The following is a 13,801-nucleotide window of genomic DNA, read 5'->3' as shown; positions in this document are numbered from 1 at the left end:
AGTCAGGGGTGCAATACTTTCTAAGTATCGTTACTGGAACAACGATTGTGCAAGTTATTTGGTCAGAATCCAACTCGACTGCCAGATTTTTCCCCAATTAAGGTTACCCACTTTACGAGGTTGGGTGAGCCCCGGAAAGTCTTCAGAACGGGGTTGACTCAAGGCTGGAGTAACAGAATAAATAATTATCTCTTACAGCCCCCGAATCCGAGTACTTGGAGTTAATGATGCCTTAGCACTGAGCCATGCCGCATCCTGTAATACTACAGTTTAATACAATTTATTATCTCTTCTTGTTATATTTATTTAAATATTACTGTTGTTTTTTTAATAACCCTTATAAAGGGCAAAACATAGGTGGAAACGTTGAAAGGAATATGGTCCGGGTGCGGTAAAAAAAAACTCAAATAGTAGAATTATACTATTTATTGAGCCAACGTTTCGCCCCACGTTGCAGGCCTTCGTCAGGTCTATTTTGACGGCAGTCAAAACAAAAGTGAAACGTTGGGTCAATAAATAGTATAATTCTACTATTTGAGTTTTTTTTTACTGCACCCGGACCATATTCCTTTCATCTTTACACACGGTCAATCTATAATCTTCCAGTATCCCATAGGTAGAAACGTTTGAACGAGTAAATGAGTTTTACTTGTTAGCGTTCTACCACAACACCCGAATAACTTCTTATCTAAATTTGTTTGAATGTTTAATGCTTCGAGTAGAACAAAGAATGATTTAATAAGTTATTTATCTCTTTGAACAAATAAAATAATTATAAATATTTGTGCGTTTTAAAGCAAAAAAGTAACGATTTTCAAGAATTCAGGAAAAATATTGTTCTGTGTGAAACAACTCTTATAAATCACATAACCCGAACTAACTCATATATTATTGTTATTCAGTGTTGGGCAAAAATTAGATATGGTTGAAACTAATAGCTAATATACAAATATACATTTTTACATATATACAAATTTTAGCTATTCGTTTCATCCATAGCTAAGTTTTGCCCATCTCTGCTGCTAATTAAAGCTGACAATTCAGATTAAATTAGATTATCTTTGGTTCAACACAGAAATGCGTGAAAAAATTCACTCTAATATTCATTTTATAATATACTTTAACAATTATGATTACATTGTCTTACATCTCAGATTTAAATTATCCAATAAAGGTATATTTTTACTTCCTTTTGATACTATGAAATTTGTAGTTGATCGGTTGAGTTCACTAGGTGCTATGAATTCTTTTCTAATTTCAATGATACAAAGATTATTATTGTAGTAACTAATTTTGACTAAAGATAATTCATAAAACCTAAATAAATGTTATAACATATCGAGAATTTATGAAAAATCTTTACGTTATGGAAAAAGGAAGTTCAATTCCTGTTTAATCTTATCTCGAAATGTCGAAGTTATCAAACCAAATTTTTGATTGTTGATCAGCTTAATAAGGAAGTGCTGTTTCTTGACAGTTCCAGAAATGTAGACCGAAACACAATCAGAGGCAATAATGTAACAACGTATTGGGGAGGGGAAAAATATCTTAAAAATCTTAAATTACTCAACAATTTTGACAAGATTTTTGAACTTCCCGGAGGTCTGTCTGGGAGCATACTGAGAAATTTGGCTTTTTCCTAAACCTTTCTAAAAACTGATATTTCTAGATAGCCTTTATAAACAATTTTAAGTATAATGCTCTCTTTCAATAATTTTTTATCATAATTTTCGCAGTTTTAACTGAGATAAAATCTCTTATTACCCAACTTTTCGGGATTTCATATCATGAAGTGACACTTCCCGCGTGATGCCGTCTCTGACTACGAGTGGACCTTAGCTCAACTCTGGTGTAGCTAACAATATGCTCTAGGGGAGGTCAGTCGTTTCCCCTTTCCCTTGGAGATACCTATCTATATTTCAGATACCAGTGCAAAAACAACATTTCATAATAAACAAATTTTAAGTCAGATTATTATTATTATTATAAAGTACGTGATTGATAAAATAATAACTCACAGGAATATTCTATTTTATTTTTTATGCGCATGCAGCTCCAGAATGGGAACATGGTGGTAAAATAAATATTGACTGACCCAAGTGGAAATTGAACCCAAAAAGTGTCTTAAGAAGTGTCTTATTATGCGACCCTCTTTTAATTTCCGATTGTAATCTAGGTAATCCGAACTAATTTCTGCAGGGGATTACAAAAAGTACTGGGGAAAATGTTGTAAAAAAAGTCAACAATATGAATGTATATAAATATTTTCTTTTTTTTTACATATTTTATTGAAAATTTGACAGTTTGAGGTTTAAAAAAAAATTTTCCTTTTACATCTTCAGTAATATTATAATAATGCTAAGTGATGATTTAATTTGTTACAACTGTAAGTTTGTTCATTTATAAGTGAAAAAATTAGGGATAAAAAAAAATACTCTTCGCATGGATTTATTGACAAGGTGAAAAAAAAACTTAGTTCACCAACAAAATTTTTATTATAAATATTTCTATTATTAATAAAATTAGTTTTACAGAATCAAATTATTTATATAATAGACATTATGTATTAGTACGAAACTATAAAAAATTCCACTTTCCATTTATAAGGTGACTACAATAACTTGCCTATAGATCGGGAAGCTTAAAATGTCATTCACACATGTACAACTTTTATTTAAAAACAAAAATTTTATTGCCTCTTGAATTTACTTAAAAAAAGTAACTTTTTTTTTTTACTCTAATTAGGATTACTAGAGTGTTCGGAGTATTAATGTTCGGATAACCGAGAATACGCTGTATTTCTTTTATTAAAAAATACTAAGATGGCCAGGTAGATGCAGGGTGTCAAATTTTCAATTCAAACCCAGTGAAGGGCCAGGTAACCACTTTATATATCGTTAATATGTACCAAGAATTTCTCACGCAACAGAAAATTAATATTTTCAATAAATGAATTTTAGGTTATGGCAGCCGGAACCCTTGTTTTAGTAGTGAAGAGTATTTGAATAGCTAAATGTTATAATTCATATTCCCTAATTATTCAGGTTATATAAATTATCTTCATTATTGTTTTCTATTTGACGTATCGCTTCATTGAATGTTATAATGGACGTTCTCTCAAACATGTGAGATCAAAAGGGTTTCAGAGAACGGTCCTTTTGACATTCGACGAAACAATTCATCAAACAGAACATCATAATGAATATAATTCATATATCCTAAATAATTGATGAACGAATATATTAATATTCAGCAATAGTGAGCTACCACAATGCTATTTTATTTGGTGATTATATATGCATTATAATTACTATTTAATTTTATAGTTTTGAAAAAAAAAACTAGATTAATCAATGTCCATCAAAACCTGATCACTAGTTCTCCTGAACCTATATGTAAAGGCCCAACAGCATCTTAGTTTAAAAGTTCTAGCACAGACATAGATAACAGTAACAAGCGGCATAATATTACACCCAATAAGTTTTTTTTTATGAACCACAATTAAATAAAAATTATTTATAAAGTTATAACGAAAATAAATTTGAGAGCAGAATAAAGAATAAAAATATTGTAGATAGTGGATAAAAAAAAAGTATAACATTTTAAATTTGAGATCTAGTAGTTAAATTTCTTGTTCAACTAATTGCGTGTGGGAGGGGCCTCTCAGTTGTTGGTCACTTTGTAGCTCACTTGTCAAAGTCTAAGGTGTTAATGAACTTCGTAAAGTCCTGTCAGTACTATGTAAGACTTAACAAGCCAAAGACCCTTTTAAAATTGTTATAATTTGGACTTGATATAATTATATACGTTAACACAAACTCATTATTATGGGCGCGAATTTTGTTTTTCTTTTTGACGTCTCCATAATAATAAAGGAATTCGAATAAAAATAAAAATAAAATAAAAGTTATCAGTAATGCATCCAGGCAAGTGCAATATGGTGGTTGCATGTCGATAACTGTAGTAGTGAGGAAGAAATTGTGGTTCTAAGATGACAATGTTTTGCCAAATCTTAAGTTAAACTTCATACCCATGGAAGCATATTCTCTATTTTAGCTTTATTAGATAACTTTTAGAACGCCTTCATTTTATTTAATATAGGTTTCCTAAAGCTGATAAATATTAAAAAAAAGTTTATTACCTCCATTTACTGTGTTATTTTCTATTTTAAAGAGTTTATAAAATGAAGTTTGTATTTAAGTCTATAGCTGTATTAGATTAACATTAGAAAACGATCATAGATGTAAACAAATTAAAGATAAAAATAAAACAACACTACACAGGCTCTGTTAAATACAAAACTATATTTCAAATAACAACTTCAAAAAAAAAAAAATTATTAAAAAACCTTAATCTGAGTCGAACTTCATATACTTGCATATATATTCTCAACTTTAGCTTTATTAAATTAACTTTAAGAAACGTTTTCTGAAGTTAACTTAATAAAAAAAAAGTTTACTAACACCATTTAACTAAACAAAACAAACAAAACTATATTTCAAATAACAACTTCGAAAAAAAAAAAATTATTAAAAAACCTTCATCATATTTAATAAACGTTTTCTGAAGTTAACAAAATAAAAAAAAGTTTACTAACGCCATTTACTATGCAATTTTCTATTGAATAGAGTTAATTTGGTAAAGTTCAAGTTTAATCTGAGTCCAACTTCATATCCTTGCATATATATTCTCAACTTTAGCTTTATTAAATTAACTTTAAGAAACGTTTTTATATAGTAAAGTTCAAGTTTAATCTGAGTCAAACGTTTTTAAACTTCACTATATTAACTCTATTAAATAGAAAATTTCATAGTAAATGGTGTTATTAAACTTTTTTTTTATTAAGTTAACTTCAGAAAACGTTTATTACATATAATAAACTTTTTTTTTAAAGTTAAACTAATAAAGCTTAAGTTGATAATCTATATGCAAGGATATAAACTTAATCTAATTTTAAAAAAAGTTGACTAACACCATTTTCTATTTAATAGGATTAAAATAGTGGATTTTAAAAACGTTTTCTTAAGTTAATCTAATAAAATAAATAAAGTAAGAAAACTACTAAGTTACTAACACCATTAAGTATGTTATTTTCTATTTAAAAGAGTTAATAACCTTAAAATATACGGATTATCAATATATGCATTGTCAATTAATATAATTAAATTTATGCAGTTATCTTTAGCTCCAATCTGTTCCCCATGTTTTTTAATGAAACGAAGTGGGATAAATAAATAAATATTATGATTTGAATTTTTATCAGTGATTAAATCAACGATCAAATTCAAGAGCCTTGTTTTTTATTTTATAGCGATTGGTCCTTTGATTTTTCCGCACAACTGTTGGATGCCACTCAATTTATCATATGCATTTAGTCGTATACCCAGTTATTGCATATAAATTACGATGTGAGATTTGAATGCTGTTCCTAAGACTTCAAGGCTATATGGTACATGATTGAATATGCGATAACTTTAAAACTATTTTACTAAGTAGTAGTAACAAATGGATTATTCGGCACGTGTATAAATTTCTTTGTTAGTTATATAATTGTTGCACGATTGATTTTTTGTTAAATTTACGCTGCTTTCCATTATTTACGAACAAAATATGATTGACCGATCCGAAGGTAATAATAAAAATATGTAAAAAAGTTCTTAACTAATCAATTAATAATTATTTATATGAATGGTTGTAACTAATTAAATATTTGACAGGCCCATATATTTCGTTGTTAGTTATTTAATTCATCTGATGAATGATTGATGCTTGTTAAATTTGTATTGCTCATTTTTTACAAACTAAGTGAAGTTTTGAATTACTTTCCTAAACTCAATTATCAAATCAATAGAAAAGGTACATCTGTCACTGTATTCTTTGTCTGCAACAAATTAAAACTGCAAAAAACAGTAATCAGACAAATAACAAGAGGCTGCAAGGAATCAATAAAATCAAAGCGGTATACTAGAACTAATATTTCATTATTAACAATTTAGTGTGTGCACTTAAAAATCTTAAAATATATTTTAAGAGATAATAATTAAATTAATATAATTAAAGCTATTAAATGAAACTTTATTCTGCATAATCATAAAATTTCATTTTTATTAAAAATCCTATATTATATAAAACATTGAAATTACAAAAATTGTTAAAAATAGATCCCTTAGTCTGAATAATTTATTAATTAATTATATATTTATAGAATTTTCCAATTTACCTTCATGTCAAATGATATTCAGAACTCGGAGAGTTTCCTGCTAATAACAGTGAAAAGTATACATACCGGAAAGCCGATAACGGATTTTACTAAATTATATCACCACGTAACGGCCTCATAGCCATTTTGCAAATTATATAAATCAACAACTAATATATAATATATAATTATTATTATGGAATTATGTGTAAGCTTAAATTTTATATAGGCCAGGACTGGAACAGAATTCACTCTTCCTTTTGGTTTACTTTAACTATAACTACTGAATTACAACGTTCTTGTTATATCCTCAGTAAGACTAATCGTTATCACTATTAATTCGGTATTTTTTTTTTTTTTTTTAGTATATCTTATTAAATAACTATGAAAAATTGTACAAAATAAATTCTTCCTTTCTTTTATTTACTTTCTGATACGTTATTTATTGATAACATTTTGATATTCCATTGAGATTTATAGGAGGACTTCGTGTTGAATTTATGTTTTCATTTTAGTGTTATCTACTGAAATGTTGGTTAAATTTATATACGAACTGGTTAATGTTTTTTTTTACAAAAGTATATTTTTTTTTAATTATTACTTTTTAAAGCTTTATAGATTCGAATAAAAAAATGGTTGAAAATTATTAATTTTAGTTCGTAGATTTTAAAATTAAATTTTCTAAAGCATCAAAAAAATCTCTACTCACAAAGCACAACAGATGCCGCTTTTCAATTTATCGTAGAAACGTCACTGAGAGAATAATGCAGGAAGTAGTAGAAATGAGGTCACAGTGGACAAATAAACTATATCAAAGACAACAGAGGATGCATTGGTCAACAAGGGACGCGATGCATATCCTCGAGTTTAATTATCTGAGGGTAGGTTGCGGAAGGGATAGACAGAGCGCCAGGGGTTGCATAACGCGTTCCATCTGGAGGGGAACGGCATATAAGAGCCGTCCGTCCAGACCTAGCAGTAGTATTCACCATGAGATCTTTCTGTCTAGTAGCAGCCTTATGGCTGGTGGTTGGCGCCGAAAAGAGGGGTCTCTCCGATCTGGGCTATTACGGAGGGCACCTGGAGCACGGCTTCCAGCCGTCGATCGGCCATCACGAGGAAAACCACCACGTCAAGGCCATCACCATCACAAAGAAGGTACCAGTACCCTATACAGTAACTGTTGAGAAGAAGGTACCATACGAAGTTAAGGTACCAGTGGACAAGCCATACCCCGTATATGTGCCTAAGCCGTACCCAGTGTACGTAGAGAAGAAAGTGCCCTACGAAGTTAAAGTACCCGTACCTCAGCCCTACACTGTCGAAAAACACGTGCCAGTACCGGTCAAAGTACCAGTGGACAAGCCGTACCCAGTACATATTGTGAAACCGTACCCAGTCTACGTCGAGAAAAAGGTCCCGTATCCAGTCGAAAAGAAGATTCCATATCCAGTAAAAGTACCCATCGACAGGCCCTACCCAGTTCATATCCCAGTCGAAAAGCCAGTACCTTACCCAGTAGAAAAGGCTGTGCCGTACCCAGTTAAGGTTCCTGTAGAGAACCCAGTACCTTACCCAGTAGAGAAGCCATATCCAGTACCTGTCGAAAAACCAGTGCCTTACCCAGTCGAGAAAGAAGTACCTTACCCAGTTAAAGTCCCAGTCAAAGTGCCCGTGGAAATACCTTACCCAGTTGAGGTACACAAGCCGGTCCACATCCCAGTCCACGAGGGACATGATGGTGGTGAAAACTCATACAGTGACTACTCCGGGGGCGAACACTCTTTCGGGGACTACTCAGGCTCTGAAGGCCACTACTCCGGATCTGAAGGACACTACTCCGGATCTGAAGGACACTTCGAGGCGTCTTCGGGAGGAGACCATTACGGCCATGGTAGCAGCCAGGTCGAACAGAAAATCTACACTGGACATGGCCATTCGACCGGCTTCACGAGTGTGGTGCACCACGGATAAGGTTCCCATCCTTCTTCTGCTCTCATCAATGTATATAATTTAATTTTTATACTGTATATTATTTTTTTATAATAAATTATATGTTTTTGTAACTGGTAGTTTTCAATGTAACTCCCCTTCCTTTTAAACAACAAATGTTTTAAGTTCGTTGAAGCTAAGAACATCATAATAGTCTTTATTTTCATTACGTTATTAGCTTAACGTGTTCTATTAACTACATGGCTATTTAAGCATCATATTTAAAAACAACATAAAGAAAATAAAAACTGATAGAATTCAATTAATCTTTAATTTACCCGAAATAAAATTATAATTTTATTAAGTTATTTTAAGCCGATTGTATTGAAAGCAGTACATTTTAAACCAGTTTTATTTTTTTTTGAGGAGCTAGTTTATAAAAAAAGTATAAACTACCTTTTAAATTCAAACTAAATACTAATTAATATTTTTTGTCTACCAAAGAAACAGAATTGCACCTACTTCATTTAAAAAACACGGAAAAACATTTATGTTGACCATTCAAAAACAGTCCAACCGAATTAAAAAAAAAACTTAAGTCTAAATGTTAAAGAAATCAACAAGCGACGTTCTCCTTGTTGTTATGGTCAAGTTTAGGTGTGAGAGGAGTGCAAGAGTTAAAAAAACATTTACTTCCATCAAATTTTTATAGGATATGAAAATAAAATTAAAAATATATATATACAAATTTATATCTCGACTAAAACTAACCTAAGGATTTTAGTGAAAAAGTGCGTTTAACAAAATTGAATGATATTAGTGATTAGTAAGGCGATAAATAAAAATAAATACGCAACATAAAGGAATAAAATTAAGAAAATTCATAAGAACAATAATTGTTCCTACTTCATAATTGTACTTACCCTGAATTATCCAGAGCTCAGAGCACTGAAATTTATATGTACAGATGGACATAAGAAAAAAGAATAATTTAATAGGTAATTTATAAATATAATAAATAATATTAAAATTTTTATAATCACTTGAAATAAAAAAAATATTTGCAGTTGTAATAATATTTTTAGAACATTTGGAATAGCACTAATAAAAAAAAATTTAAGGATTTAAAAAATAATAATTATATTCAGTTTGTAATATATAAAAAATAGAAAAAAATTGTTTCAATAAGGATGACAAATTTCCACAAATCAACAATATGGTATGGAAAAAATAAGAATAATAACTAGGAAATTTGGCTTGATCTCGAAACATTTTAGACGTGTAACCATAAATTAATGAAGTGGATGTATATATAGCAAAATATTAAATTATTTGTAAGTAAATGTTAATTTTTTTTTTATAAACATCCATTGTAAAACTTTTAGTGGTAAATATTTTTATTTTAGAATTTGACAATGAACAGAAGAGTCCGAAACGTTGTTCAGATGCAATAATGAAAAAATGATAATAAAGGGTATACATTTCTGAAAAGAAAAAGAATAAAGTATGATATTAAATTTTTCGAAAATTGGTGATATAACGTTGCAAAACCATGCAGTTCCTGAAATGTAGTAGAAACGAATCAAACACCTAACCCTAACATTTAAAAAATAAAAAAAGTAACATGCTTTATATTTTTTAGTAACGCTGGTACACTAGGCGACAGTGAAAGTCCTAATTGTTTGTGTGTCAGGCTTGGGATGAAAATGAAAGGTAAATAGGGTAACAATCCTGTGTTTTATTAATGTTTAGTTTACATTTTGAAAATTATTATATTTGATGAAATTATTTCTTTGCGAAATTGAATTTCCCGTAGAATGAACCCCCCCCCATCTTTCGATGTAGGGTGGTGGGAGGGGAGAGGGGAGAGCATTGAGCGAAATATTTGTATTCCATAAAATTGGCAAACATTTTTCAAAATAGACTGTCCTTTTTTTCCAAACCTAATTAATAACGTACTATCCTACTTACAATTATTCAAACAGTGTCTCATCTCTTGTTCACATTCCATTGATTAGCTATATTCGACACTTCCTACCTCAAAATCCACATTTCTACATTAGGTCTTGAGGCGGTCTTTTTTTTTTTAGGTACCTCGTAAGTTTGTCAGGAATGTAAAAGTAAATCTTGGTTGAAAATAGTGGGTTTGGGTGGTTAGGGAGCTTATAATGGAAGGACTGATGTCTGGTTGGGGCTAGATTGGTTACATATGGAACCTTCAGGCCTTTAAAAAATAAAAATTAAAGAAAACTCATAAAACACAAGTCCAACCCAAAATCGTAATCCATGTAAAGGATTTTCACGCTCACATTTTAACACAAACAATTTAAAAAAGGTCACTATTTTATTGCTCATTTTAAATGTTAGTGATAAGTTTGATACATAAATGTAACTTCGCAATTAACTTCTCAGGACAATTTATTGATTGAAATTAAATGCAAGAAAATTTGACTTTTTATTTCTAATACAAAATATAACAATAAAAATATAATTCGTTAATTAGTTAATAATTGGGTGTACCATTGCAATGTTGCAATACAAATTATTACTTGAAATAAACAAAGTAAAAAATTATTGAAAAATGATTTTGTATTATTTTTATGTGTGATTAACCTTTATTTTTATGTAGGCCACTTCTTGACATTTATTGATATTAATCAGCAGAAAGCTGGCCCCTCCCCAGTCATATGTAGCATTAAATATGATATAGCCATTAGTAAAATTCAGTTCAAACGTAAAATTTTATACTATGTGATGAAAGTAAAAGCAACAAATTTTAACTTCATTTTCAATAAACTTCACATTCATTTTTTTTTTTTTATGCTTTATTTAACGAGTAGATAATGGATGCTTGACATATTGAAATTCATAGTTAAAATAACAAATAAAATTGGGAATGTTTCTTTAAAAAATAAATAAAGTATTAAATATCAAAAGTAGTATATAAACATATATATGATACATATTTCAGTTTTGGATACTATAATGCCGCTTAGGTTAAGAAATGGGATACTTAAGCGAAACAGTATTCTCTCCATGGGATTACATAAAACCCCATATTTCCAATAAGCTTTCTCGGGAAATTCTAGATCTTGATGTCCAGAATCTTCTTGTTGTCCAGATTTCCAACCTTACATATTTTTTATCATCTCAGTTTCGGTAAAAAATTATTTACTCCAAACTATAGATAGGAAGGTCAAATAATTCTATAGGTTATGAAAAATTGGATAATTTCATTAACAATAATAATAAATATATATGTATGAGTAGAAAACCGGAGGTGAATCGCAGGTTATTTTGTAATAGTCTTCAAATTCAATAATATATAAAATTCCGAACGGCAAAGGAGTAACCTTTAAATTTGTGTGTTTTAAGGTAGTCATTAGCTTGTTTAATGTGAAATGACAACTATTTTCTTTGACAAGCTTTAGGTTCATGCTGATTAACTTGAGGTGTATTGCAAAATAACCTGAGATTCATCTCCGGTTTTATAAAGCAATTATGTAATGTTAAATTCTCTCTCCCCTAACTAAGCAAACATTAGTTAGGGGAGAGAGAATTTATTTATTAATTACAAAAGGTATTTAAAAAGTTTTTTTTTTTTTAATTTAATACACATTCCACTTAGAAAAAAATATTTAGTGAAGTTTCATTCAAATGAATTTTACAAATTGATTTATAATAATAAACTTTAATACAAATCTTTAATGTGCTTTCCTCATCGTTGAAACTCAGTGGTTTATTCCACCAGAACTCCTGATATTACAAGGACCAAGTTAATTCTCATTTATTTAAGCTTTTTAATTATTCATAATATGAATGCTGTTAAAAAATTTTACCAGAACTAGTAGTGAACCAGTGATAAGTCTTTTCTAATTTTAGGACAATGGTGTATTCAGAATATGATTTAAACAAGAGACTACTTACTTTTTCAGTGCAGAATTTTTTTTCAGACTACTTAACTATGAAAGGCGATGGCATTCATAACTGATAGTATTTATTTCTCCAGGTATTGGATAAATGTTACCTTCGTACACATGAACCCAATATTGAAAAATTACGACAAATCGCGAGGTGCAGTCCGGCGCAGTAATTCCTTTATGGAATTTAATTTGACATTAATTGAATCAAGCTGTGACAAAAATTTTTCGAAACCGCAGCAATCCCATGTTATATACTTACATTTCCATTAGCAAAATCATATAATCGGAATATGAAGCTATATACAAAGTCTAGAATTATTTTATTTTATTTTTATAATTGTAAAAAAACAAATAATATTTTTTATACTAATGATATTAGTAATTAGTAAGACAATAAATACAAATAAATACGCAACATAAAGGAATAGAATTAAGAAAATTCGTAAGAACAATAACTGTTCCTACTTAATAATTGTACTTACCCTGAATTATGCAGAGCTCAGAGCACTGAAATTTAGATGTACAGATGGACATAAGAAAAAAAGAATAATTTAATAGGTAACTTATAAATATAATAAATAATATTAAATTGTTTTGGAAAGTTATTTTAAAAAAATTATGGGAGCATCTCATGTAGATAGGTAAAATTTTAATTGAAGATATTGATTCATGGTATCAATATGACAAGCTAAATTTTCAAATCAATTTATTAAGTTTATGAAAAAAAAACTTTACTTTTCAGAAATGGATGCTTTTAGTTGAAAACTCCTCAATCACTCTGAAATATTTTAGTTACCTGTAGTTGAACAGGTCAATATTGTAAACACACAACCAAAGTCCTCCTTTCACTAACCCCAACAATTTTTTTCATTATGAAATTACTCACACATTTTAGTCCTCTAATTGTCGGGAGTTATTTTTATGCCTTAATATTTTGAAAAAAAAAAAATTCAGTTTTACTCTCTCAGTTAAAGAAAACCGCTATGCTGATAACGAGAGCAATTTAATCTGTCATGGAAGGAATACGATAATGCGCATATCATCCAGAAATGTCTACATTATTGTTTTCATCGGAGCCTTCTGTCTTTATCTATAGTAAATAAAAAAAAAGAAATAGAAAAGAAAGAAAACTGGATGGAATGGCTCTTAGGCGACATCAACATACTCGGAACGACAAAAGCCGCCTTAGGACGAAGTGCTAAGGGGTGCTGTCGCTTCTCGTGTTTGCCCAACAAATATCTCCCCAGGTCTGGGCCTTCTACCGAGGGAACGATAAGCCCCTTGTAACATATGTACTCCGGCCAGGTGGTTCTAGTTTTATTTAACTTATCTGAAATAACTTTACTTTTGACGACATAAAAAGCGATTGTGTTTTTTGTAAATGACAAATAAGTAAGAATTTTTTTATATTCCCCATTGATTAAGAAAAATAATTTAAAAATTAGTATCAGGTTTTGTCAACTACGGCTTGATCAAATCATAGAATTATTTATAGTCACGAAATTCATTTCAAGAATTAAATATTTTAAACAAAACTGAAGACAATTAAAAATGAAAGATAATTGAATACACTTTCATAATATAAATAGAGGCAACACATTAAATTTAATTTTTGTTTTTTTTTAATTATTTATTTAATGTAATTTACAACTGCACAAAATAATACAATAGGTAAATATGTAGTATGTTTCATATACACTTGAAAATCTTGGGAAGGAACCACCCATTGGTGGTACTTCAAACATTA

General features: G+C 29.6%; 2 protein-coding genes across 2 annotated transcripts in view; both read left to right on the top strand.

Moving 5' to 3' along the window:
- The first annotated feature begins 7,189 nt into the window (after positions 1-7,189).
- On the top strand, positions 7,190-8,265 carry LOC106686331 (mantle protein). The gene has a single exon (XM_014429562.2). It carries the CDS (start codon positions 7,190-7,192, stop codon positions 8,171-8,173), a length of 984 nt encoding a protein of 327 aa, XP_014285048.1. The 3' UTR covers positions 8,174-8,265.
- Positions 8,266-9,298: 1,033 nt separating this feature from the next.
- Positions 9,299-13,801, top strand: part of LOC106686330 (uncharacterized) — a 9,141-nt gene continuing 4,638 nt past the window's right edge. The window contains exons 1-3 of the mRNA XM_014429561.2: positions 9,299-9,465; positions 9,538-9,699; positions 9,774-9,844. The gene's annotated coding sequence lies outside the window, so the exon portion shown is untranslated. The remainder of the gene's footprint in view (positions 9,466-9,537; positions 9,700-9,773; positions 9,845-13,801) is intronic.

This window comes from Halyomorpha halys, unplaced genomic scaffold (assembly GCF_000696795.3).
Source record: "Halyomorpha halys isolate HHAL.00 unplaced genomic scaffold, Hhal_1.1 Scaffold809.1, whole genome shotgun sequence".
NCBI lineage: Eukaryota > Metazoa > Arthropoda > Insecta > Hemiptera > Pentatomidae > Halyomorpha > Halyomorpha halys.
This window is presented reverse-complemented; position numbering and strand designations above follow the sequence as displayed.